Here is a 24,943-nt window from a genome sequence, read left to right on the forward strand (position 1 = left end):
CCCTGCAATGTCTGCTCTAACCACGGCAACCGGGAGAGTTTGGAACAGATATAGAATTCGGGGAAGGATGTTCATCTTGACACTATAGATCCTCCCCAACCAAGAAATACCATATGCCTTCCACTCCTGTAGCTCTTTTTTGAGAGTCCTCAACAGTTTGGGATAATTTGCCGAATATAAGGAGCTCGTCTTTTTGGTGATCTGCACTCCTAGGTATTTCATGGAGGAGGGGCGCCATCTAAACTCAAAGTTGAGTTCTATCAGCTTCTCCATTTCTCTTGGCATGTATAGGCTTAGGGCCTCTGATTTAGATTGATTTATTTTGAAACCAGAGATCTGGGCAAAACGCTCTAGAAGCTCGAACAGATTGGGCAACGAGATGAGCGGCTTAGCCAGGGTTAGAATAATATCATCCGCGTACAGAGCCACTTTGTGCTCCTGCGAATGGATCTGTACCCCAGAGATATCAGCATTCCTCCGAGTTTGTGCTGTGAGTGGTTCGATGCATAAGGCGAATAGCAGGGGCGAAAGCGGACATCCCTGTCTCGTACCACTTTTAATTGGGAATAGTTCCGAGGGGAATCCCTGGTGAACCACCCTGGCTTAAGGTGCCGTGTATAATGCCTTAACAGCCTGTTGGAATATGCCTCCAAACCCAAATGCGCCAAGCGTGGACTCCAGGTATGGCCAATCAATCCTGTCAAAGGCCTTTTCCGCATCTAAGCTTAGGGCTATACCCCGAATCTCTTTGGCTCCCATAAAGTCTATTATATCCACTATTCTCCTAGTATTGTCGGCCGCTTGTCTACCTCTAATGAAGCCAATTTGATCCGGGTGGATGAGCACTGGCAGGATTATATTTAATCTATTGGCCAGTAATTTAGAGTAGATTTTTACATCTGTGTTAATTAATGATATTGGCCGGTAACTTTGGCAGCTAGTGGGATCTTTGTCCTCTTTATGGATTACTGAAATCGACGCCTGGAGCATCTGTCCCGGGAAGGGCTCCCCTGCTAATACTCCATTAAACAGCTGGAGCATGTGCGGAGCCAGAACTCCGATAAATTTTTTATAGTACAGGTTGGAGAACCCATCCGGGCCTGGGGCTTTTGATGCTTTTAAGTTTTTTACTACCGCCTCTAATTCTTCCCTTGTGAAGTCTCGTTGAAGAGCCTCTCGCTCCCTTCTGTTCACTTGTGGCAAGTCTGCGTCCGCTAGGAATTTCTGTAGATTACTACTTGTCCTAGCATTGTGTACTACCTTCTCTCCATTATATAGCTGTGCGTAGTATTTTGCGAACTCCCCTACTATGACTTTAGGGTTTGAGGAACTCTGGCCTCCAACTGTCTTAATTGATTGAATATTAAAATTTGGTTTCCGATTACGGAGTCTGGTGGCTAGCATAGTGTCCGGTTTATTAGCTTTCTCATAGAACTTCCTCTGCGTCCAACTCATGTCTTTCTCCGCTCGGGAAGTAAGGAGGAGGTTTAGCTGAATTCTAACATCCTTCAACTCCTTTAGAGCGTCATCTCTACCTGTCCGGTTATGTAGAATAGAGAGCTCATGTAACCTGTGATATAGCTGGGATAATTTGGCTTCCTTTTTCTTTTTCCTATTTGCAGCTATCCCGATTAGTACCCCCCGAATCGTGGCCTTATGAGCCTCCCATAACAGTGATTGGGACTCCACACTGCCACTATTTATCCGGAAATAATCTGAAATTTCAGACTTCACTTTGTTTTGTATCTCCGGGATTTTAATTATTGATTCATTTAGCTTCCAGTTTGCTCCTGGTCTGGCACTACCAAATTGAATGTATCTCAGCTCTACCGATGCATGGTCCGACCAAGTGATATCATGTATGCTTGTATCGGAAATTTGTGGGACCATTCTGCTCGATACAAAGAAGTGGTCAATCCTACTGTAGCTGTCATGTGGGTGGGAGTAGAAAGAATAACTGCGGTCCCCCTGGTGCTGCTCTCTCCAGATGTCCACCAGGCTAATCTGTTTGAGGCCTCTCAGTAGTGGGATATTCCCCTCTCTCTTATTTGTTTTCTGGGACGTGGTTCTATCTACACTCGCGTGCTTAAGCAGTTTTTTTATGAGAACAAGGTAATGTAGAACTGTCTTCTTTTCCGTAAAGCAGTAAGATAACACATTTCAATTTTATTTCTACAGGATTAAGATATATCTGGGGATGTTTTTGTTTAAAATGCTGGTAAGAGCTCACAAGCACTGTTTGAATTAATATATTGTATTATATATGTATATAACGCCATTAATGTACATAGCGCTTCAAAAGGAGGGTGTCCGTGGTGGCAGATGCTGCGGGGAGTTTGAGTGGTGTGGGCGAAGTGTGGTGATATCTGTCTTTAGCAGCATGGAGGTCAGTTATTTTAGCGAGAATTGTCTCCGTTAAATAAGCAGTGTAGAAGCCATACAAGACAGGTAGGGTCAAGCTTGCTGTTTTTTTAGTCATGGTATAACTGTTGCATGTTTGAAGATATTTTGTTTAGTTTAAGAGAGGGCATAGTTAAAACGGGATAGCAATTGTATTGATGGAAGTTTACAGGAATATGAGATTTCTTTCAGAAGGCATTCAGGGGAATGAGTGGAAGAATATTGCATGCTCTTGTTGGCATAGATGTGGTGTTTATAAGTAATTTGAAATATTCCCGTTATTTAATTTTTGAAAGGCCATACAAAAAGCAGTTTTAGGACAGCGTGGAAAGCTTCATAACATTAAACTAATTTTAGAATCCCCTGCTCGAAGATTAATCCAGCAGTTAATATGAATTAGACAGCGAAACCCGTTATCTGCTATTTGTACTTTGAGGTTTCTGGCTGTTTTCCCAGAAAAAAAAAAAAGCGCTTTGAAAATTATTATTTTTTTCTTTTTAAAGTCAGAGTGTCTTTTAAAGTTAATGCTGGCTGTGTGCTCAGCACTTTGCAAAGAGTTCACACTTATTTGTCTATTTTAAAAGGAAATCTTTTGCTCAGGATTTCAGGATTTTTCTTATATTTACAGGATTTCTAGTGTAAATGCCACAGTTGTTAAAAGACCTACTGCAGGCTTTTTCTTTTAACACAAGCAGTAAATATTTTTATAGTCACTACACATACAAATCTATTTACCAGTTTAATTTTGCTATATATCAAGCAACCTGTTTTCATAACTATTTTTGTATTTTTGTTCAGATATATAGATAATATATGAACAGAAGAGGGGAGATACATAGGTTATTGAAGGTCTCTCTGAAATTCCTATAGAGGATCCAGAACTTGATATGTTGTAAATGATACACAATGCACAGCAGGTTCAGAATTTATTATAGCAATGTTAACTCCAAGGGCTCTTGCAGTAATAAAAAAGTTGCTGCCATACTAACAGGGCTGACAGGCCCCTGGTAAAAAATAATAATACCTTTGCAGATGTCACAGCAAAGCAGGTAGCAAGCCGTCCCTATGTTGAGGGATATATCATATCTGCCAAATTTATAATTTTGTAACCATTTATTCGTTTTTGGGTATGTCCTGGACATAGAGTTAAAGGACAGGGGATATATAATTGCATAAGCGAACAGGGTATATATTATATACAAGGCATTTCACATTTTTAGCAGAATAGTTACAGTGGAGTGTTTGAGGTGAAAGCCAGGAGTGACTGTGGGTGTGGGACAATAGCCATGAGTGCAGGCTGTTGGGATGCTTGATTTGTGGGGCAAGTTTTAAGGTTAGTTAGTAATAAATGACTAAAAGGTTGACACCATTTGCATCAGAGAAAATGGCAGATGGCAATTAGGTATGAATGAGAGTAAGTGTGTATTGGGAGAAGAGAGATTGATTTGTAGTTTGAGACAGTGTTTTTGTCCCCATTTTTGAAGATTGGGACAACTCTAGCAGTTTTCCAGGTCTTAGGGATATGGCCTACAGACAGGATAGAGTTGATTATGGAAGCAATTGGTTTGGCACAGGCTGAGGTACCAAGTTTTAGGAACTTGGATTGTAGCAAAGTCAAGTCCATATTGGTTGCTTAGTTTAAAATTTGAGGAGCGTTAATAGGGAATATCTCTGTTTAATATGCGGATGCTAATAATAGTAGTAACCATATTAATACAAGAATTTATTTCTAGGTATAAATTCTCTCCCTATGAGACACTTATGGGATGAGTTATGACCATCAGTAGTTCAAAGTAACGAATTAAGGACCATGTTATTGGTAATAAAAACAATTAATAAGTATTGCATGCAACTAATATATATTTTTGAGTCTTTCTAGGCACAGGTTAAAGCTGAAAGTTCACCTACGCAAGACGGGTTAATGGTCAAGCATTTTCTACGCAAGCACGCTCTTCATCCCAGATGAAAAGGCCATTTAAATACTACTCATCACCAGCATTGCAGTAAAAATTTCTTATCATCATGGATACAAATCACGCACGTCAAAATAGTGCCAGCCTAGGCACAAACCGCTAATAAAGACAAAGACATAGCACCTGCAAATAAGTGTTTTGATGGACACAATACTCTCTGACCACTAATCATCCAGGGAGAAAGGTTATAGGCAAAAATGTCCAGGCCTCAACACACGAACTTTGAACTTTTAATTTTTACACGTTTTTATTATTTTTCAGTTACAAATGTATGCTCCATTATGTTTGTAAATACACAAAAGAGACAGACAGAGCCCCTAGTGGTAGCACTCTATTCCAAGATGATATGGTGATTATTTAAAATAACTTTATTATTGACATAACGTTAAAATATTGGGGTCTAAAACAAGGATTAAATATTCCAAGTGTGTGTGTCTCTATTGGATTGATGTGTCCAGAAGAGTGTACATAATTGGATTAATGTCCAGTGTTTGGGTAGTTCACTGGCCCTAGTGTTCCTCGTATAGAGTGAATTGACTAGAGGTCTAGTGGATTGTCAGCAGTTTGAGCCACTCATGCAGTGCCCCAGTAGGATATACTAGTTGGTGCTCTTAAGTATGGGACCTATGCTGTGCTATTGCGTGATGGCAGCTAAAGCATATTAAAGTTGTTGTATAGAACAATTCTTGGTCTAAGTGCACCTATTGTATGTTCCCGTCACCTCCCTATACATAGGTGGTGTGTTGAATAGGGTGTATGGTGCCTGGTACATGAACATCTACAGTGGTTGATGTCTGAGGTGTGCTTTATACTAGTATTGATGAAACTTGTACTGGTGTATAATATGACACTGCTATAACTATGTTCTAGATAGATACCAAGTTAATAGCTAAGTACTGTACCTTTTGGGGTGTAATATCGGTCAGTTGAGAGACCTGTCCCCATTTGGCACAGTGCTATTGCATGTGTGGTTGTATTCTGGCACTCCAGGGGTTAATTGCTGGTTAGGTTTGCCTATTGCTAAAACGTGTTGTACCCTATGAGCTGCTCGCTGTATCAGGGAATTAGCATTGTGTCTTCCTTGCCTAGTTCTCTCAATATCACCGAGTCAGTGTATGTGAACGCGAGCACCTCCGCGTGCACGTGGTCACGTGCTTGCCGACGCGCGCGTTTCGCGAGTGCTTTTTCAAGGCTGACTATTCAGACCTGGGGACAGGTCTCTCAACTGACCGATATTACACCCCAAAAGGTACAGTACTTGGCTATTAACTTGGTATCTATCTAGAACATAGTTATAGCAGTGTCATATTATACACCAGTACAAGTTTCATCAATACTAGTATAAAGCACACCTCAGACATCAACCACTGTAGATGTTCATGTACCAGGCACCATACACCCTATTCAACACACCACCTATGTATAGGGAGGTGACGGGAACATACAATAGGTGCACTTAGACCAAGAATTGTTCTATACAACAACTTTAATATGCTTTAGCTGCCATCACGCAATAGCACAGCATAGGTCCCATACTTAAGAGCACCAACTAGTATATCCTACTGGGGCACTGCATGAGTGGCTCAAACTGCTGACAATCCACTAGAACTCTAGTCAATTCACTCTATACGAGGAACACTAGGGCCAGTGAACTACCCAAACACTGGACATTAATCCAATTATGTACACTCTTCTGGACACATCAATCCAATAGAGACACACACACTTGGAATATTTAATCCTTGTTTTAGACCCCAATATTTTAACGTTATGTCAATAATAAAGTTATTTTAAATAATCACCATATCATTTTGGAATAGAGTGCTACCACTAGGGGCTCTGTCTGTCTCTTTTGTGTATTTAGTTACATGCCCCTTGCAGCACCACTCCCTCTGTAATATATCCAAGCTGAAGCGGGGGCACACCATAAGTTTCCCATTATGTTTGTGTAAGGATGACAAAATAGTATAAGGTATTATTTGTTTAACTTTGTTTATTTTGTTTGGATTTCTAGGTTAATAGAATCTCCCTGCAGAATGATATCCCGGTGGGAGAATGCTTTATCAGTCAAACACACGGTTATGTTAATTGCTCACAGGTAGAGTTAGAAACAAAAGAGAGACACCCAATACACAAGTGCTAAAAAGTAGTCTATGGGAAGAATAAGTTTGAGGGAATGTATTCCCAAATATAGGAGTTGGGTTACTGTATGACAGGTTTACAGGGATATCCTAAATCCTACAACCACAGACATTTACTCACTTAACCAAGAATAGGTTTAGTTTAAATTAATGGCTCCGCAGAATAAAATAGCTCTAGACTATATTTTAGCCTCAAAAGGAGGGGCATGTATGCGCCCTAGTTAAAGCGCAATTTTGTGTATTTATCCAGGATTTAGGGACCATGGGGACTTGGTGGTTGGATTGATTTGCTTTGAGCGAAGCTAGCGAATGTTTTTGTATGTGTGTGTTTGTCCTACTCATTGCTCTCTATGTATTAAGTACAGCAAAACACTGATCCAGAAGTGCGTTGCAACCCCCAACGACGCTATGCCTCTCTGCGGTGATGATGTCGCCAGTCCTCCAGAAGAAGAGACCGAAGAAGAAATCAACTGGGCTGATATAATGGCCGGAAAAGAAAGGAATGAAGTTATGCACAACTTGGACATCTTGGTCCATCAGGACTATGAAATGGTTAACTGTTCTGTTCTTTAAATAGACTGTCTCTTAAGGATTTGGGGGGACAGAGAAGACAGGATATGAGGAAGGTGGGAGGTCACCAAGGGCCGTGAGTCAACCACAAGGAAAGGATCACAAGTCCCATTTTGACTATAGCAGCCATCTTGGTCCGTTTTGCCATTCTGTGTAAATGCAGTATGAAAGATGCGTGCAAGAAGAATGTTTGTTCAGTCGCTCTTAGCAGAAATTAGCCCCCACCAATTCTCACAAATAGCTGACCCTTAAATTATGTGACATATTGAGATGTAAGCCATTTTCTAATCTATAGAAATATTTAATGAGATATATATATATATATATATATATATATATATATATATATATATTGGTTGTGTGGCATGTGGGCCACTAAGATTGTACCCTGCAATCACACTGCCCCTTGTTATCTGGGTTTCATCCTTCCCACTTTCTATGTATCTGACACGTTACCCCAAGGGAGGATAAGAAATCGAAAAGATCTGACCAGGACCATTAGTTCAACCCGCATTGCAGCTGGGGGTTTTATACCTAGTTTAGGTGTTCTGGATCTCTATTCTAAATTAAGTGATCTTATGGTAAATATTGACGATGCTCTTAATCAGACAAGTGATGCTATTATCCGTTTGACTAATGAACAAGAGCAGATCCGAACAGTATTATTACAGAATAGAATGGCTCTTGATTATCTGCTAGCCTCATAAGGAGGTGTTTGTAAACTTGTAGGACAGAAGTGCTGTGCCTATATTGAGCATGAGTCTGGCGCTATTCATAAAGATATGGATAAGCTACTGGAAATTCAGGCTAGGATGCGTAAAGAATCCTCAGGCCTTAATTTAAATTGGATGTCAGGACTCACTAGTTGGATCGGAGAATTGGGTATGAAAATTCTCTATGGCTTTATTGTAGTGATTAGTATAATCGCAGCAACTTTTGTTATTTTTCACTGTGTTAAGTGTGCAATGCTTTCATTTGTCTCAAGGAAACCTTCAGTTTCATCTCACGCCATGTATGCAACTAATAATTCATATGTGGCCATGAACAGAGTCTATGATACTATTGGTCCCCATAAGGCCATAGTCATAGAGAAGAGTACCTAGTAAGGGTATTTGTTCTTTTAGAGAACAAAAAGGAGGGAATTGTTAGGACCAGTATGTCAGGCCAGAATCTGCACTCATGTTAAGCTTCCATTTTGTCTGGTCATAACTAGTTAAGATTCTGTAGTCAGCCTTTTGCTGAAATATAATTCATAAATGCGCTCAGTTTCTGCCAAATTGCATTTCCTTTCTTCCTGGTCAGGATATTACTACGATACTTTTGTGTTGTCAATTTCCTGATGTTTTAGTTAGAATATAATAGAATGGTTCTCTGCAAGAAGCAAAATAGTATAATTAGTTGCTAAAGATTCAAGGTCTCTTTTGATAACAGACAATGAATAAGCTATGTATTCAGACATTGCTTGTATTGGGAAAGACACGTCCCAAAAATCACGCCACTAATATGTCCTGCCCCTAAATCACGCCTCTAATCAAAGCTACGCCCAAGACACACCTAGGATACGCCTATGATATGCCTATGTTACGCCTCTAACCAATATCTTCTTTTTTCTGTATAAAAGTCATTACCCTATGAGTAATAAATTGAGACAAAGGATTTGAAACCTGTCTTGCGTTACGTTTCATTTCGTTCGTCTACCAGGCCTGAAAGTTCAACAAAAATCTAAGATAACAGTGGCAGGGCGTGAAAGCTTCCTGGGAAGTCTGCTGCAAACGGTGCAGATGGTGTATCCAGTCACGAGGCTTCAGTTTTCTTGGAGGAGGAAAGGCTCCTCTCGGTTCTGAAGCCAGGGGAGGAAATAACGGATTTTCCTTCACATAGTTTGGGTGACCAGATTTTGAAAATGAAAAACCGGGACACAATTATTTTTTTTTACATTAACAGTTTATTTATTGTATTACACTTATACTTTACTACCATTAGTCCTAGTTACGTGTGTGTGTGTGTGTGTGTGTGTGTGTGTGTCGGATGGCCTCACTAATCGAACAAAAAAAAGCCAGATGTGAATGACTTCTGTACCCCTTAACCATTGTCAGGACGCCCCCTCTTCACAATTTCTAAAGCAGCAATCCCGCCTGGGATCTTACCTGATCCGCAGTCCCTCAAGGTACTATACTGGAGGGGAGGTGTTCCCTACCTGTCTTCCGATGTCTCCCACGTGAAACTTGAGTCAGATCTGGAAGAAAGCAGGGTAGGTTACTTCGGTGTAGGTATACGGCAGTTAAGATGAGACAGGGAGAAAGACAGAGGGGGAGACGGAGAGAGACAGAGAGGGGGAGAGAGAGATGGGGAGAGGGACGGGGAGAGGGAGACAGAGAGGGAGACAGAGAGGGAGAGAGGGTGGTTGACTGACACGTGGGTGGGCCCCCTGACTCACCGGGCCCAGGATGCCAACCCCGACAGACCCCCGTTGCCAGCCCTGTCCCCCATTCTCTCTCTACTTCCCCCCCCCCATTTTTTCTCACCCTCCCCATTCTCTCTCCCACCCCACCCCCATACTCTCCCCCCCATTCTCTCCCTCTCCCCCCCATTCTCTGACCTGCACACAGCCACTGATCTACAGACACTCACAGACAGACCAATACACACACTCAGCCACACACACACAGCCACATAGACACACTCAGACACAGACGCACTCAGACACACACACAGACACACACACACACACTGACAAAGATACACACACACAGACACAGATACACACATTACACTGATATATACACACACACACTGATACATACATATACTGCACCGACACACTTTATTCGAGCAAATACCCGGTATGTACCTGGCAGATACCTGGAATGCGCCACTCCTAACCTCTGACAAGCCCCGTTGCATTTGCCTTCCCAGCCTGGGTTCATGCCTGGCTGATGGGCGGCTGATCTGTTAAATGATAATGATTAGGATTTAATAGGCTGCAATGCTTCGCGTGTCTACCAGATGGCATAAATTCATAAATTGTAATGCAGTTTATATATATATACTGTGCAGTATTGCAGCCAGCGGGAATAAAATGCTTCAATCCCTGCTTGGAAAATAACTCAATGTACTCGGGCAGAAAACAGTCACAAACCTCAATACACCCGGGTATACCCGAATTCGTGGGACTAGCCAAGCTCGAATAAAGTGTGTCGCCAGTGTACACACACACAGTGGAGCAAGAGATGCAGTGGCGGATGTAAGTGACTGGGGGCGGGAGGGGGGGGTGGAAGGCCGGCGGTCCGACCAGCCAGCAGTGCATCACCACTACCCGCCCCCGCGCTCATCTCCCACACCAAGGGGACGGGGGAAGGGAGCACCAGGACAGGAGGCAACCCCCTCCCCCCCCTGGCGGCCGCACCCCCGCACCTACCTAATAATGCCTATATAATACCTAGTAATAACACCTAGTAATAATAATACCTAATAATAATAATAATAATTTTAAGGCTATACACTGTTTTGCCCCATCTTGCATCTCTGCCCTAATTTCTCGCTATACACCTGCCCGACTCTTGCGTTCTGCTCAAGGATGTCTTCTCTCTATCCCTTTTGTATCTAAAGCTCTCTACCACAAAGGACAAAAATACTCCATGCTACATCCAATGTGACAAAATACATCATTAAATACTTCAATGCTAGAATTCTCATGAACAATCGTCATTTAGTTAAACCTTTTTTGGCCAAAGCGTTATAAGCCTGCAAGCCATTTCATGGTCGACCAGTATGCAGGTCCTAACACTACCTGTGAAAATTTGCCATTCTCCCTCCACTTCAGAGGTTAATGAGAATTTAACTATGTATTTTATCACTTTGAGTATTTTTGTCTTTTGTTGTATACATTTGGCCATGCTCAGCAGCACTCCTTTTGACACTAATATACATATGTAACATGGTATGTCCATAAGTACCTCTCTTTCCCCCACAGTGTATCAGTGATGTAAGTCCCTAGTAAGTTCAGGGCCTTCATGGGTTAATCTATAGGCCATTGACCCCCCCTTTCCGCCCCCACTTGTAATGTGGTGACTTATGGCCTGTGTAAGCCGATCAGTGATGGGTACATTCCATGAGCCCGCCTCTTCCTGAAGCTAACCAGCGGGTTTAGCAAAGTTAGAGTAGTCTTGCTCTGCCTTCCAAGGTGAGAGCATGGGCTGTCAGACTCTCCCATGGCACGGATGAACTGGCCCACCTCAGGCCTAAAAGCCTGAGGACCACCAAGACTCAAGGCCCCATACTATCGGGGCAGCAACATCCTGAAGTCCTAGGACTTTGGACCTCAACAACTATGCTGTGTGAAGAGCTGCTGCAGCATGTCCACTAAATCTATTTGTTCACTAAACCTCTGCCTGGGTGTCAGGGCAGGAGGGGTAAGGAGTGTTGTGGGGGAGCTGACATTCTGCACCCCAGGAGCCCATCACAGCTGGAGGCGCTGAACCAATGAGCAAGAACCCAGAGACCACCCAAAAGCCTGTCCTGTTGCCCCTTACCATCGCCGCTACTCAGCTCTCCTGAACCAGCAGGTATGCCTCAGCACCACACTAACACAGTAATGCAGTGTATCTCCATCGGAAGGGGGGGGGGGGGGGGAAGAACTGTGTTACACATATGATGTGGTGGGTTCTGGGGTTAGGGATTGCTGGGATTGTGTGTTTATTAAAGCTCTCTCCCGCCTTAAACCGACACCTCTGGAATGCCCTACCCCTGAATATCTGACTAGCACCCTCTCTATCGACCTTTAAGACCTATCTTAAAATCCAGCTCCTTAACGAAGCATATGGGCAGCTACGTGGCTGATACTATACACTTCATACACCGACCTTGGCCCCTTGCAGACGCACTTACCAGGACACCTTCCTAGTGTCTATGTACGTTCTTCCTACTTACCAATTAGACGGTAAGCTCTTCGGGGCTGGGGCTCGTTTTCCTAATGTTACTTTTGTCTGAAGCGCTTATTTCCTTTATGTGTTATTTGTATTATTATGTCACGTGTATTATTGCTGTGAAGCGCTATGTGCATTAATAGCGCTATACAGTATAAATTAAGATACACACACACATATACACACACACACACACACACACACATATATAAATTTCACCCAGGGTTGACACTTTCCACTGAATGCCAACCCGGAGAAAAATGTACAAGAAATTCTCTTACTTGGTGCGGTGGCGTCTCCCGGCATCCTCCTGCAACTCTCCTTCCAACTGCAGTGAAGATGGCTGCGCGACGTCAAATGATGCCACGTTGCCATGACAACGGGATGCAACGTGATATTGTGACGCTACACAGTGTCACGTTGTCATGGCAACATGCAGTGCCTCATTGTCATGGCAACGCGGCGTCATTTGACACCGCACAGCCATGTTCACTGCAGTTGGAGGGGGAATTGCAGGAGAATGCCGGAGACGCCGTCGCACCACGCCGCCACCCGGAGATTGACAGGCTAAACCCGTAGCCTGAAGGTAACAGGGTTCCCACCTCCTTGGGTTTGACCTGCCCCTTTTGCACTGCATGACAAAATTGATGACATCTACAATTATGCAAATTGTACAATTTTTTTTAAATAAAATATAAAAGGGTTATCAGAGAAAAATATATAGTTAGTTATATAAAAAAAATTACTAAATGAACACAGGTGTTAAATATCACACTACTCACATTGTGCACAAGGAACTCTGGAATATGTGGTCCTGCCGCCTTTAGCTGTACTGCATTTGGTAACGGATAAAACTACAACTCCCAGAATGCATGGCGCACATTAGATCACATTGCACACATCAGCCAATCTGTGCGAAGATTAGAAGAGACTGTTCTTTGTTCTATTTGTGATGTTCCCATTCACGTCTGCATGTAAAGCTACTCCAGGTAGGAGCTGGATTGTATGCTTATGCAATGTACTGTAGAAGAACCTCTTCCCGAGTTGAAAGCTGTATTAAGACCTGTTCCTCACATGCAGTAACCATATATTAGAGAAATCTGATGTCACTTCCTATTCCCAGGCTGTGTTTTTAACATTCAGGTATTATGTCTCCTGCAGTGGTGTGTGCTAAGGGTTAATGCATTTGTGTTGATATTGTGCATGGATATTCTGAGCAGAGATTAAAAAATATATATACTTATTTTTTTTTGTTTTACACTATTTATTGATAAATAATATATTCTGTCAGAATTGTAATCCTGGGATTTTCTAGGAAAGATATCAACTTTGCTGTAAAGAATATACGGGAACGCGAATAACTGGGAACCATGTCATGTTTGGGATTTTATTTTTATTAATAGTGATAAATAAACAATACACCGTTTATGCTTAAAGACGTGTTTTGTGATAGTAGAATATTTGTTAATTTGAGAAGAAAAATAAATGTGTTTGTACAAGAATATATAAGTAAGATGTGCTGTATTTAAAATATGTTGGCAGGATTTTAATTAAGTCATTTTGTATTTATTTCCTTGCACTTATTGACTGAACCCGATGTTGAGCCCCTGACAATGAGTAGAGTCCTAATGGGATTTAAACATGTTCCACTAAAGAGAAATATTCTCAATAAGGCTGCTCTGTTTAGCACGTATTATGCACAGTAAAACCTGTGATGTCTCAAATAGTTGTGTAAAAGGAGTCTTCTCTTCTCTCTCCCCAGTGGTTACTTTGCTAAAGTTACAGCCTCACAGCAGAGAAACTGTAAGCAACTTTAAACCCATAACAAACTGGCAATAACGTCCACATTTGCAAGAGACTTATTCAACTTCTAATCTTTTTCTTTCTCTATTTTTGAGATACCCATGAAGTCCCATAAAGAGTGCTGATCTTATAAAGGATGTGATGATGGAGAATCACGAGGGTGAGTGGATATCTGTTTGTCTAATAAAGAGATCGGGCTTGCACAAACATTTTCCTGAGAGCCTGGTCAGAAGAAGCATTGTACACAACTATTGTAGCATGATCTAATGTTAGTGTATGTTCATGACAAGTGCAACAAACAAGGCTGTAATAAGAAGAGATACAATTCCAGAGCTCCTCTCGTTTTCCTGATATTTAAATATGCAGACATACCAATTATTGAACTGAAGAAGCTCAGCTCATTGATAGTGTCGCTGTCTTTGAAGTTGGTGAACGAGGTTTGAATCCCTCGGCTCTCCTTGTAACCATGGGAATATTCCTCAATCTCCCTGTGCCTCAAACACCCAAATTAGACTAAGGTCAACGGCAGGGGTGCACAAACTTTTCCCCTTGCGCACCCCTGCCTGCTCTCCTATGCGGCTCGCCCCACCCCCCCCGCTTGACCGTGGTATCAAATGACACGCGGGGTCAGGTGATGTCACCTTGCCGCGGGGTCATGTGATCCTGCGCTGAGTTACCATGACGCGTCGCTGGATGGTAAGGTAAGTGTGTTTATAGAGGCCCTTCGCGGTCCCCCGGCATTTAATTTAAATGCCTTGGGGGAGAGCGCGGCACCTCTATAGCTGCCGCGCTCCCCCTTCCCCCCTGAAAATCTTGTGCACCCCCCCAGTTTGCGCACTCCTGGTCTTGGGGACAAGGCCTCATTGTGCCTGCAAAGTTATATGTACAGCGCTGCGTACATGGCCAGTGATATACGAAGAAAAAAATATGAATTCTGTGAAGTTGGCACTATATAAATAAACATATACATATTCATACATAAGAGATCCTTTTTTTGTTCAAATTCCAGATTTATTTGTACTGGTCATTTAGGAATAAAATATTCACAATATTTGGGGTTGGATTTATGTCCTGTAGAATAAACACTGTATTCCATCTATTCATCAAACTGAAATACTCCACCTGTAATATCTACAGAATGTCTGAATGTGGAGCCTGAGATTGTACCAAAGACGGAGGGAGAAGAGGAGCCGTGTGTAAGGAGTGACCAGGACACTCAGGAGCAGGACCTCCCTGCAGATACCAGCACAGGTGAGTGTCACGTATGGCACACCTGTGGGCACATCACTTGCATACGGGACAAGGGTTAATACACAGCTTGCAAACTGTCCCACTTTTCACTTTTGCAAATGTCCCTCAAATGAACAATATCTCCCCTCAATCCGTCCCCATATAACATCTGTCACGAATTGCACACAAGTATTGTATGTCTTTATTGATATCGCGCCATAAATGTACATAGCGCTTCACAGTAGTAATACATATCATATAAATAACAAATAATATAAATAAGAGGTCATGGGCATAAGTGCTTCAGACATAAAAGTAACATTAAGGTAGAGGACTCCCTGCTCCGAAGAGCTTACAATCTAATTGGTAGGTAGGGAAAACGTACAGAGACAGCGGGAGGGAATTCTAGTAAGTGCGTCTGCAGGGGGCCAAGCTTTATGTATCATGTGTCCAGGATTATCCAGTGCTATTCATATGCTTCTTTAAGCAGATGTGTCTTAAGGTGGGTCTTAAATGTGGATAGAGAGGGTGCTGGTCGGGTATTGAGGGAAGGGCATTCCAGAGGTGCGGGGCAAAAAGTGAGAAAGGTTTAAGGCGGGAGAGAGCTTTAGATACAAAGGGGGTAGAAAGAAGACCTCCTTGAGAAGAATGCAAGAGTCGGGATGGTGCATAGCGAGAAATTAGGCCTGAGATGTCAGGAGGGGCAGAAGAATGTAAAGCTTTAAAAGTGAGGAGGAGAATTGAGTGTGAGATACGGGATTTGATCGGAAGCCAGGAGGGGAGATGCGGAGACAGATTTAGGAAAGAGTAGAGTGATTCTGGCAGCAGCGTTTAGGATAGATTGTAGGGGAGACAGGTGAGAGGCAGGAAGGCCGGACGGCAGGAGGTTGCAATAATCGAGACGTGAGAGAATGAGGGCCTGAGTCAGAGTTTTAGCAGTCGAGTAACAGAGGAAAGGGCGTATCTTTTGTGATATTGCGGAGGAAAAAGCGACAAGTTTTAGAAATGTTTTGAATGTGAGGGGCGAATGTGAGAGAGGAGTCGAGTGTGACCCCTAGGCAGCGTGCTTGGGCTACTGGGTGAATGATCGTATTTCCAATAGTAATGTGGAAGGGGGTAGTAGGGCCAGGTTTGGGAGGAAGTATAAGGAGCTCTGTTTTTGCCATGTTAAGTTTCAGTCGGCGGATGGCCATCCAGGATGATATTCCAGAGAGGCATTCAGAAACTTTGGTCTGTATAGCAGGTGTAAGGTCCGGGGTTGAAAGGTAAATTTGTGTGTCGTCAGCATAGTGGTGATATTTAAACCCAAAGGATGTGATTAGGTCACCTAGCAAGAGTGTGTAAAGAGAAAAGAGAAGGGGTCCCAGGACAGAGCCCTGGGGTACCCCCACAGAGAGATCAATAGAGGGGGAGGAGGTGTTAGCAAAAGAGACACTGAAAGTACGATGGGAGAGGTAAGAGGAGATCCTGGATAGAGCTTTATTCCGAATACCAAGAGTATGGAGAATGTGAAGGAGAAGAGGGTGGTCCACGGTGTCGAATGCTGCAGAGAGGTCGAGTAATATGAGTAGAGTGTAATGACCTCTGTCTTTGGCAGCATGGAGGTCGTCAATTATTTTAGTGAGGGCTGTTTCAGTTGTGAGCAGTGCGGAAGCCAGATTGTAGAGATTCTAGAAGAGAATAGGTGTTGAGAAAGTGTAGCAATCGAGAGAATACAAGACGTTCAAGGAGTTTGGAGGCAAAAGGCAGGAGGGAGACAGGTCGATAGTTAGGACAGGTAGGGTCAAGCTTGCTGTTTTTGAGTAATGGTATAACGGTTGCATGCTTGAAGGAGGATGGAAAGGTACCAGAGTAGAGGGAAGAGTTAAAGATCTGTGTGAGCATAGGGATTATAGAAGGAGCAAGAGGTTTTAGGAGATGGGAGGGAATGGGATCAAGAGGGCAAGTGGTAGAGGGAGAAGAGGAGATCAGCAGTGACACATCCTCCTCAGAGATAGCAGAAAAAGAGTCAAGAAAGGCAGGAGGAAAGTTGGGAAGCAGTGTGGGATGGGAGGAGGCAACAGATGGGATGTTCTGACGTATGGATTCCACCTTTTCCTTAAAGTCAGCAAAGTCTTGAGGTGAGATGGAGGAAGAAGAGGAGGCAGCCGAGGGTGGTCTGAGTAGAGAGTCAAAGACAGAAAAGAGTCGGCGTGGGTTAGACTTGTGTGTGTTGATTAGTGATGAAAAGTAGGTGTGTTTAGCCTGAGAGAGGTCAGAGTTGAAACAGGACAGTATAAATTTGTAGTGAATGAAGTCTGCGAGCGTATGAGATTTCCTCCAGAGGCGTTCCGAGGAACGCAGCATGCGTGTGTGGGTGTTTAGCCAGGGTCTGGGGTTAGAAGGGCGAGGACGGCAGAGAGAAAGCAGGGCATGAAGATCAAGAGAGGAAGATAAGGCAGAGTTGTAGTTCCTGACCAGGTTGTCAGGGTCTGAAGCATAACAGAGAGGAGAGGGAGGAGCGTAAAGTCGAATCAAGAGCTGGTAGGTTAATAGAGCGCAGGTTTCTGCAAAAACGAGGGCGAGATGGAGATGGAGAGAAGCGAGAGAGAGAAAATGGGATGAGGTGATGGTCAGAGAGAGGAAAAGGGGAAATGGAGAAATCGGAGAGAGAAGTTTTTAGTGAAAACCAGGTCTAGGTAGTGCCCATCCTTGTGGGTGCTGGCTTCAGTCCACTGTTGAAGGCCAAAAGAAGAGGTTAGAGAGAGAAAGCGGGAAGCCCAAGGGAGAGAGGGGTCATCAATGTGGCAGTTGAAGTCCCCAAGGAGAAGAACAGGGGAGTCTGAGGAGAGAAAGAAAGAGAGCCAGGATTCAAAGTGAGAGAGAAAGGCAGAAGGGGGATAAGTAGAGGTAGGTGGGCGATAGATGACCACCACGTGGACAGGGAGAGGAGTAAAGATCTGGACTGTGTGAACCTCAAAGGAGGGAAAAGCAAGAGAGGGGGGAATAGGAAGGGTTCGGTAACGGCAGAGAGAGGAGAGCAGGAGCCCCACGCCTCCACCCCTGCCATCAGGGCGCGGAGTGTGGGAGAAGGAAAGGCCACCATAAGAGAGGGCAGCTTCCAGAGCAGAGTCAAACTGAGTGAGCCAGGTCTCAGTTATGGCAAATAGGAGCAGAGAGTGAGAGAGAAAGAAGTCATGCACAGAGAGGAACTTGTTAGAGAGGGAGCGAGCATTCCAAAGGGCACAGGAGAATGGGAGAGAGGAGGGAGGGTGGCAGGGGATGGGTATGAGGTTAGAGGGGTTTATACCAGAAGGAGTAGAAGTTGCATGTGGAAGGCGAGGGCGAAAGCAAGTAGAAATAAGGCAGGGACCAGGATTGGGAGAGATATCCCCAGAAGCAATGGAGGAGAAGTATGGACAGATAGAGAATGTGTGAGGATGATTTGTAGGGGTGTGTTTTAGTGAAGGGGGTGTAGCTGTGTGATGACAGAGGGCGCAGGTAAGAGAGGAGTTCATGTGAACTGAGAAGTGGTGAAGGAAGGAGAGATGGAGAAATATGAATAGTTAGAGACATGATGAGGCTGGTGGAAGGAAGTGCATAATTTGAAAATAAGTGAGGTTACAGCAAATATAAAAAGTAAAGGCGGCATCACAGCAATAGTTATGTGTTGAGATGTGCAGTCTGGGATGATATCCTCCTTTCCAGCGTAGTTCAAATGCAGGAATCAGAAGCAGTAGGGGGTGTCCACTTTTCCACTTGTTTTTGAACTTCCTTTTTTAAACTTCCTCATTACTTTAAAGATTTCTACTTAAAAGCATTTCAGCTTAGGAGCATGGCTGCAGGCAGCAATGGCGGTTGTGAGTTTACTTATATACTTTTACAAAGTCACCTGGCTGGCCTAACCAACTTAATTAGCACATGTGAGGGATGTTAAAGCAAATGGTTTGAAAGATGAATTAAATTAAGACACACCAGGGTATGATGATTGCAGGACAGACAGACAATTTGAGATATGTTTTTAGTGAGCACATGACATAGATATGTAACCAGTATTAATACACACGGCTACTCTACCCAACTCACCTTTCTCCTGTTCAAGGTACTTTCAATGAGTTCATATTAACCCCTTACTCAATTGAAATCATGTCTATCCACTGCCACCACCCAACAAATATGTAAAATCTGTAAATTAATATATCTGCCAGTCTGAGGTCCCTGTTTATTATAGAAAAACAATGCATTGGACACACACACACATCTGTTGTAGCAAAATGTGTCAGAAAAGTGTAAATTATTCTCTACAGAGCATGCAACAGTTCACTCAGAGCCCCAAAGCACCACTTGTTAAAGAATGTTTTAATATATATAAATATACAGTGCTTCAGATTACAGAAAAAGATAATTACAAAAGCATACAATTACAGTAAATGCAGGACAGTTTCTTAAAACAGGATAAAACAGAAATCCCTATATATTACGTTACCATATGTCAGGAATTCTAATTATGACCGTCTTGTTCCTAAATTTGAGTGACAAATGGATAAATGTCCTGGATATCTGTCCTTGGCACCTCTTACTCATGCCGTGTGTGGCCTCATTGCAATGATTACAGATATGTAACTCTTAGTATGTACAGTAGATGACGTCACATGATATTCAAATTTTTAATAAAGTCACACTTTGGTTGAATACTTTCTTAGCCATGCCCCCTACACCTTGCAGAACCCTCAAGAGAATGCCTTTGAAGGTAGATCTAAAAGGATCCTGTTTATAAAGTTGTCAAGAGGGCCATATTTTAATCACATCTGGTACTTTTACTGGGCCATACATGATAACCCACCAATTAAGTTCTCTAATGGTCTGGACGGATCCAGGAAGTCTTGACCTGTTATGACCCCAATATATTGTATTTTGTAAATCAAACTGAAGCTACATTAACCCCTGTAGTACCAGATTTCATTAAAATACATCATATTTCATGACATTATGATGGTACCTCACTCCTCAAAATGAGCCAAGGGGCTGGCTTACACGCCAGTCCCGCGCACACACGAATACCGCCTCCACCTTGGTGTGATGAACCGTTCATTTCATCCCAGTTAGGGGTCCACTTCCCTATTGGCTGACTTTCCAGCTGTCTCTTCCTCTGGCTGTGGCTGTCTCTTAGGCTCTCTTTCTCCCTCTGAGAGCTTTGCTTTTTTCATTCCTGCTTCTCTTGTTGTCACTATTGCCTTCTCTCTTGCTCTGGAAGTACTTCTTTCTCTGTACTGTCCCTCCCTCTCTCTCTCTCTTTCAGCTTCTCTTTCTTTTCTTTTTTTTCCTTCTGCTGGCTGTCCCTCTCTTTGCCTCTTGCCCTTTTATTGCCCCTAACTCTCTATTTCCCAGTCTCTCTTTCCTCTGTTGGCTGTCTCTCTGCCTCGTTGTCTCTATCTATCCCTTTCCCAGCCTCTCTTCTGCATGTCTTGCTCTGATTTGCTTTTCTCTGTCTCTCCCTCAGCAGAAAGGGCCTATGCTGGCCTATCACTGTCCCCCAGGTCTGTAACCACTGCCAGATCCATGGGAAACCCCCGCTGCTTTCCACTTTGGGACAGCTCCCCTGTAGCCCTTCCTCTGGGCCCCTTGGGATGATGGGCTGTAATGGGAAGCTCTTTCTGCCCCCACTCTTTAGCACAATCTCCCTTGAACACCCCCCTGGAGTCTTCTGTGATGGCTGGCTGAACAGGGAAACTATCATTGCCTCCCACTCCGTTACACCCCCCGCCCCCCTCACTAACGACCTCAATCTTCCCCTCAGGGGTTCCCTGTGACAACGAGCTATAATGGGAGACCATCTCAGTCCCCCACTTTGCTACAGCCCCCTTAAATCACCTGTTCGGGACCCCCTGCAAACGTGTGGTTGGTGGTGATGGATCATACTGGGTGGCCCATCTCTCCCTCCCCCCACCCCTCCCCCCCCCCACTTCTGTACAACCCCTGTCAGTCCCCATTCCCCGGTCCCCAGTGTGCTTCAGTACCTGGAATTGATCAGTGGGTTCCTGAGCTTGTTTGGTCTCATTTTGGGTAACCATCTTTCCACGATCGTTACCTAAGGCGAAAAATCATTAGCTCCAATACATCCAGGATTTTGCAAATAAAAAATAAAGAACATTTAATAATTCAATATAATAATCCCCTCCAGAGATGGTATTTATAGCAGCACACGTGATGTGTTTGTTTTTTAATTCTATTTATAATAAATATTTTAAAAAAATTAAAATTGAAGTAATATCCATTATTCAGAATTAAAATATGGTGCATTAATTAAACATGGAGATGGATATAGTATTGGAGAATAGAGTTATACTAAAAAGGCATTGATGTCAAAGTCTACATTCAAGCCGTTCGGTTTAAGTGTATTTAGGCGGTTTATCCAATAGGACTGTCGCTGAGATACATGTAATGTCCTGTTAGCACCCCTCCAGTTATTAGTGAGTGAGAGATACTTATGAACCTTCACTTTTTAGTCAAAACAAAATTTCACTATATGTTCTTTATTTTTTATGTGCTTAATCCTGGATCTATATGCGCTCCTGATTTTTCACCTTTGTGTATCTTTTTGGACTTGGATCGAGTCAATTTCTGGAGCTGCACTAATTCCAGTTGTATACATTTCTTCTTTATCTCTAGTGTGTTCACTGGGTTTAATAGTAAAAACGGTATGCGCGTGGGCACCTTTTCTGCCAAGATCGTTACCTAGCAATACATTAGCAGGAATAGCATCAGTTACTACCACCTCCCGCACACCCTGCCATTTACTCCAATTCAAGTATACCTGTGCCACTGGCAAAACATGGCAGGCCGCCCCCTCCCCCCCCAATATACAGACTCCTTTTAGAAATTGTTTCCTCAGGTCGCACCAGAGTAAGTGTAATACCTGAGTTTCTCAGTCCTTGGGTGAGTTTCTGACCCACCATGGCCTACTGCAAGTGAGCACCTGTGTTTTTTCAAATACCACACAGGCAACAAGGTGTACTCCTGTGGGACGATCTCCTCCAGAGGCAGTTGTAGGCCTCTTCCTTTCTGGGCAATTGGTGCTGATGTGCCCCAGCTGTTTGCAGACAAAACACCGGCGGTTATCCCCCTGACCCGATTTACCAACCGCCTCCCCCAAAGAATCCTCAATAGGTGTAACAGGAGGTCTTGGGATTTCCTCGGATTTACCCCCTTCCATCCTGGAAATCCCCTTGTTAATCACTGGATTCATGTTAGCCACGTAGCAATCTGCAAGCTGACCAGCCTCTGTGGCCGACTTAGGACCTCTGTCCTTCACCCACTCTCATCATGGTGGCACAGGGTTCAAAATTGCTCTTGAATGACAAGATCCAATAACCTCTCAAAGCTTTCAACTTCCAGCCTGCCAACCCACTGCTTGCACAAAGATGACAGATGTCCCACCAGCTCAGAAAAACCGCCGGTATCACCACGCTGAAGGGCTCTGAACTTTTCCCTGTAGATTTCAGGGGTGATGTTGAAATGGTGCAGCAATGCAGCTTTGATGGCCTCATAATCTTTGTGAAGTTGTACAGGAAGATCAGCAAAGACATTTATGGCTCTTTCATTCAATTTGGGCATAAGATACAGTGCCCAATGATCATGTGGTAACTGATGCTGCCTGCAGGTTTTTTCAAAATCACGCAGGAAAGGGTCCAGGTTCCCATCTTTTGCCATGCTTGGGAAATGCTCTATACAGGGTTTGGAAGGGCTGGATTCTGGCGGCTGATGCTGGCGATGCCCTCTGGAGCTTGGCAAGTTCCAGCTGGTGCCTTAGGTCCGCAGCATATTTCACATCCTCTTGCTCTGCAGCATATCTCGCCTCTGCAGCTGCATATCTTGCTGCTTTGTGTTCTAAAGCTTGTCTTTTTCTTTGTCTCTCAGCATCACGCTCTTGGAAGTGGGTGATGAGCTGCAACCGCATTGCGTCATCTACTGGTCCCAGATACTTGAGTAGTTTGCAAGTACACATCCAGTGCACTGGCGGGATGAGAACTGCTGGAGTCCTCAGAATATAACAGTCCTGGGTTCCTTGACTCGTGGGTAATTCCCAGGACCAATCTGTCCTTTGTTCCACTGCTATGGTCGTCCTGGTCCAGTGTAGCATCTTGCTCTCTATCATTTTTCAGCAAGATTTGTATCCGCTCCTCTTTATTTTTGCCCAGATTTTGGACATCACGCTCCTCACACTGAGTCATCAGCGCCTCTTTTGTCTGGTGTCGGTATAAAGCGGCCATATTCACTACAGTTACTCAAAACAAACAGATAGCAAAAGAAAAACAAGAGGTGGAAGGGTACAACACTGCCTGCTTTTATGTTTTATAAAAATAGCACTGAGCAATAGCTATGGGGTATTGAGCTGTGATCTCTCACAAGATTCACACCGGTCAGTCACTTTTTAGTGTTTTGTTTGTCCCGCAGGCATAAACGCAAACCACTTAAAAGCTCTGATCTTAACAAAAATACAAATTGTTATCCCACCGCTATGCCACCATTTATCACGTACGACAACCCTGTGAGCACGTGACTTACATACGGACAAGAGTTAATACACAGCTGTCTAGCTGGTCCACTTTTCACCTTTTGTAAAGGTCACTCAAATTAACAATATCTCCCCTCAATCCGTCCATATATAACATCTGTCACGAACAGCACACAAGTGAGCAGGTGACTTAGATATGCAACCAGTATTAATACACACGGCTACTCTAACCAACTCACCTTTCTCCTGCGCAAGGTACTTTCAATTAGTTAATATTAACCCCTTACTCAATTGCAATCATGTCTGTCCATAACTTCCTTTCTCTAATACACACGTCGGTCATATCCAATAGATTCAGGCGATTTATAAGGGATGTAGGAAAACTTCTCAAAGAGAGAAAGATGCGTCGCACAGCACAAAAAATATAGATGAAGGCTGATGTGGGATAAAAAGGAGCTTTATTTGCACAAGGTGCAAGCGAGTCCTCTTGACGCGTTTCGGCCTGGAAGGCCTTTGTCAAAAGAGTAATTCGCTTGCATCACAAGACATCCAGTTATACACCAGCAAACCTATGACAGCTGTTCAAATTAATCAACACAATAAGTATCAGGTGTCCAGTGTTACAATCACTGATCACCTCAATGTCAAACATAAAGTTCGCTTAGTCAACATAGATGTCAGATGAAAAAGTTAAAACACAAAAATACATATAAAATGACCAGTCATTGTGACCAAAAACATAAACATATATCAAGATGTTTCTTATTGGTTTATTAATGACAGGTCAATGAAACGTGAAATCTATACTCCTTGAGCTTGTTTAAAGCAAAAATCATTCATTTATATTTCATCACAGACCCAGATGAATGTTAAACAAGCTCTTTTGACAAAGGCCTTCCAGGCCGAAACGCGTCAAGAGAACTCGCTTGCACCTTGTGCAAATAAAGCTCATTTTTATCCCACATCAGCCTTCATCTATATTTTTTGTGCTGTGCGACGCATCTTTCTCTCTTTGAGAAGTTTTCCTGCATTGCTGCATTAAGCGTCTGCATGCTGAGTCCCTGCTGGTTTGCTGTTTCACTCACCGGGTCTGCCGTGACGTCATCAGGAAGCACCGTTCAGGCCGCCGGTCAGGTGACCGCCCTCCGCATCTGCGGGTATTGGGTTGGCGGTGAAGAGAGAAGATCACGAGCGGAGACACCCTGATTTCAGCCAGGAGAACCAGGCACATTACACTGGGAAGACCCGCACAGGCTCAACAAACTACCACAAGGATTTACACGTGAGTTTCCCGTGTCCCAACCTCATAGTGCTCATGGTGAGCCGATTGGGGGGAATGATTATGTATTATACCTCACTACACTAAGGTTGTGTATAGCCTGGGTCTATAAGATTTATTTCATCTTT

The 24,943-nt window shown here is 43.5% G+C and overlaps 1 protein-coding gene across 1 annotated transcript in view; it reads left to right on the forward strand.

The window, feature by feature from the left end:
• LOC142498868 (uncharacterized) overlaps positions 1–24,943 on the forward strand; it is a 48,122-nt gene that overhangs the window by 19,728 nt on the left and 3,451 nt on the right. Inside the window, exon 6 of the mRNA XM_075607485.1 lies at positions 5,307–5,310. Within this exon, the coding sequence (XP_075463600.1) occupies positions 5,307–5,310 (4 nt within the window). The remainder of the gene's footprint in view (positions 1–5,306; positions 5,311–24,943) is intronic.

The sequence above is a fragment of the Ascaphus truei genome, chromosome 7 (assembly GCF_040206685.1).
Source record: "Ascaphus truei isolate aAscTru1 chromosome 7, aAscTru1.hap1, whole genome shotgun sequence".
NCBI lineage: Eukaryota > Metazoa > Chordata > Amphibia > Anura > Ascaphidae > Ascaphus > Ascaphus truei.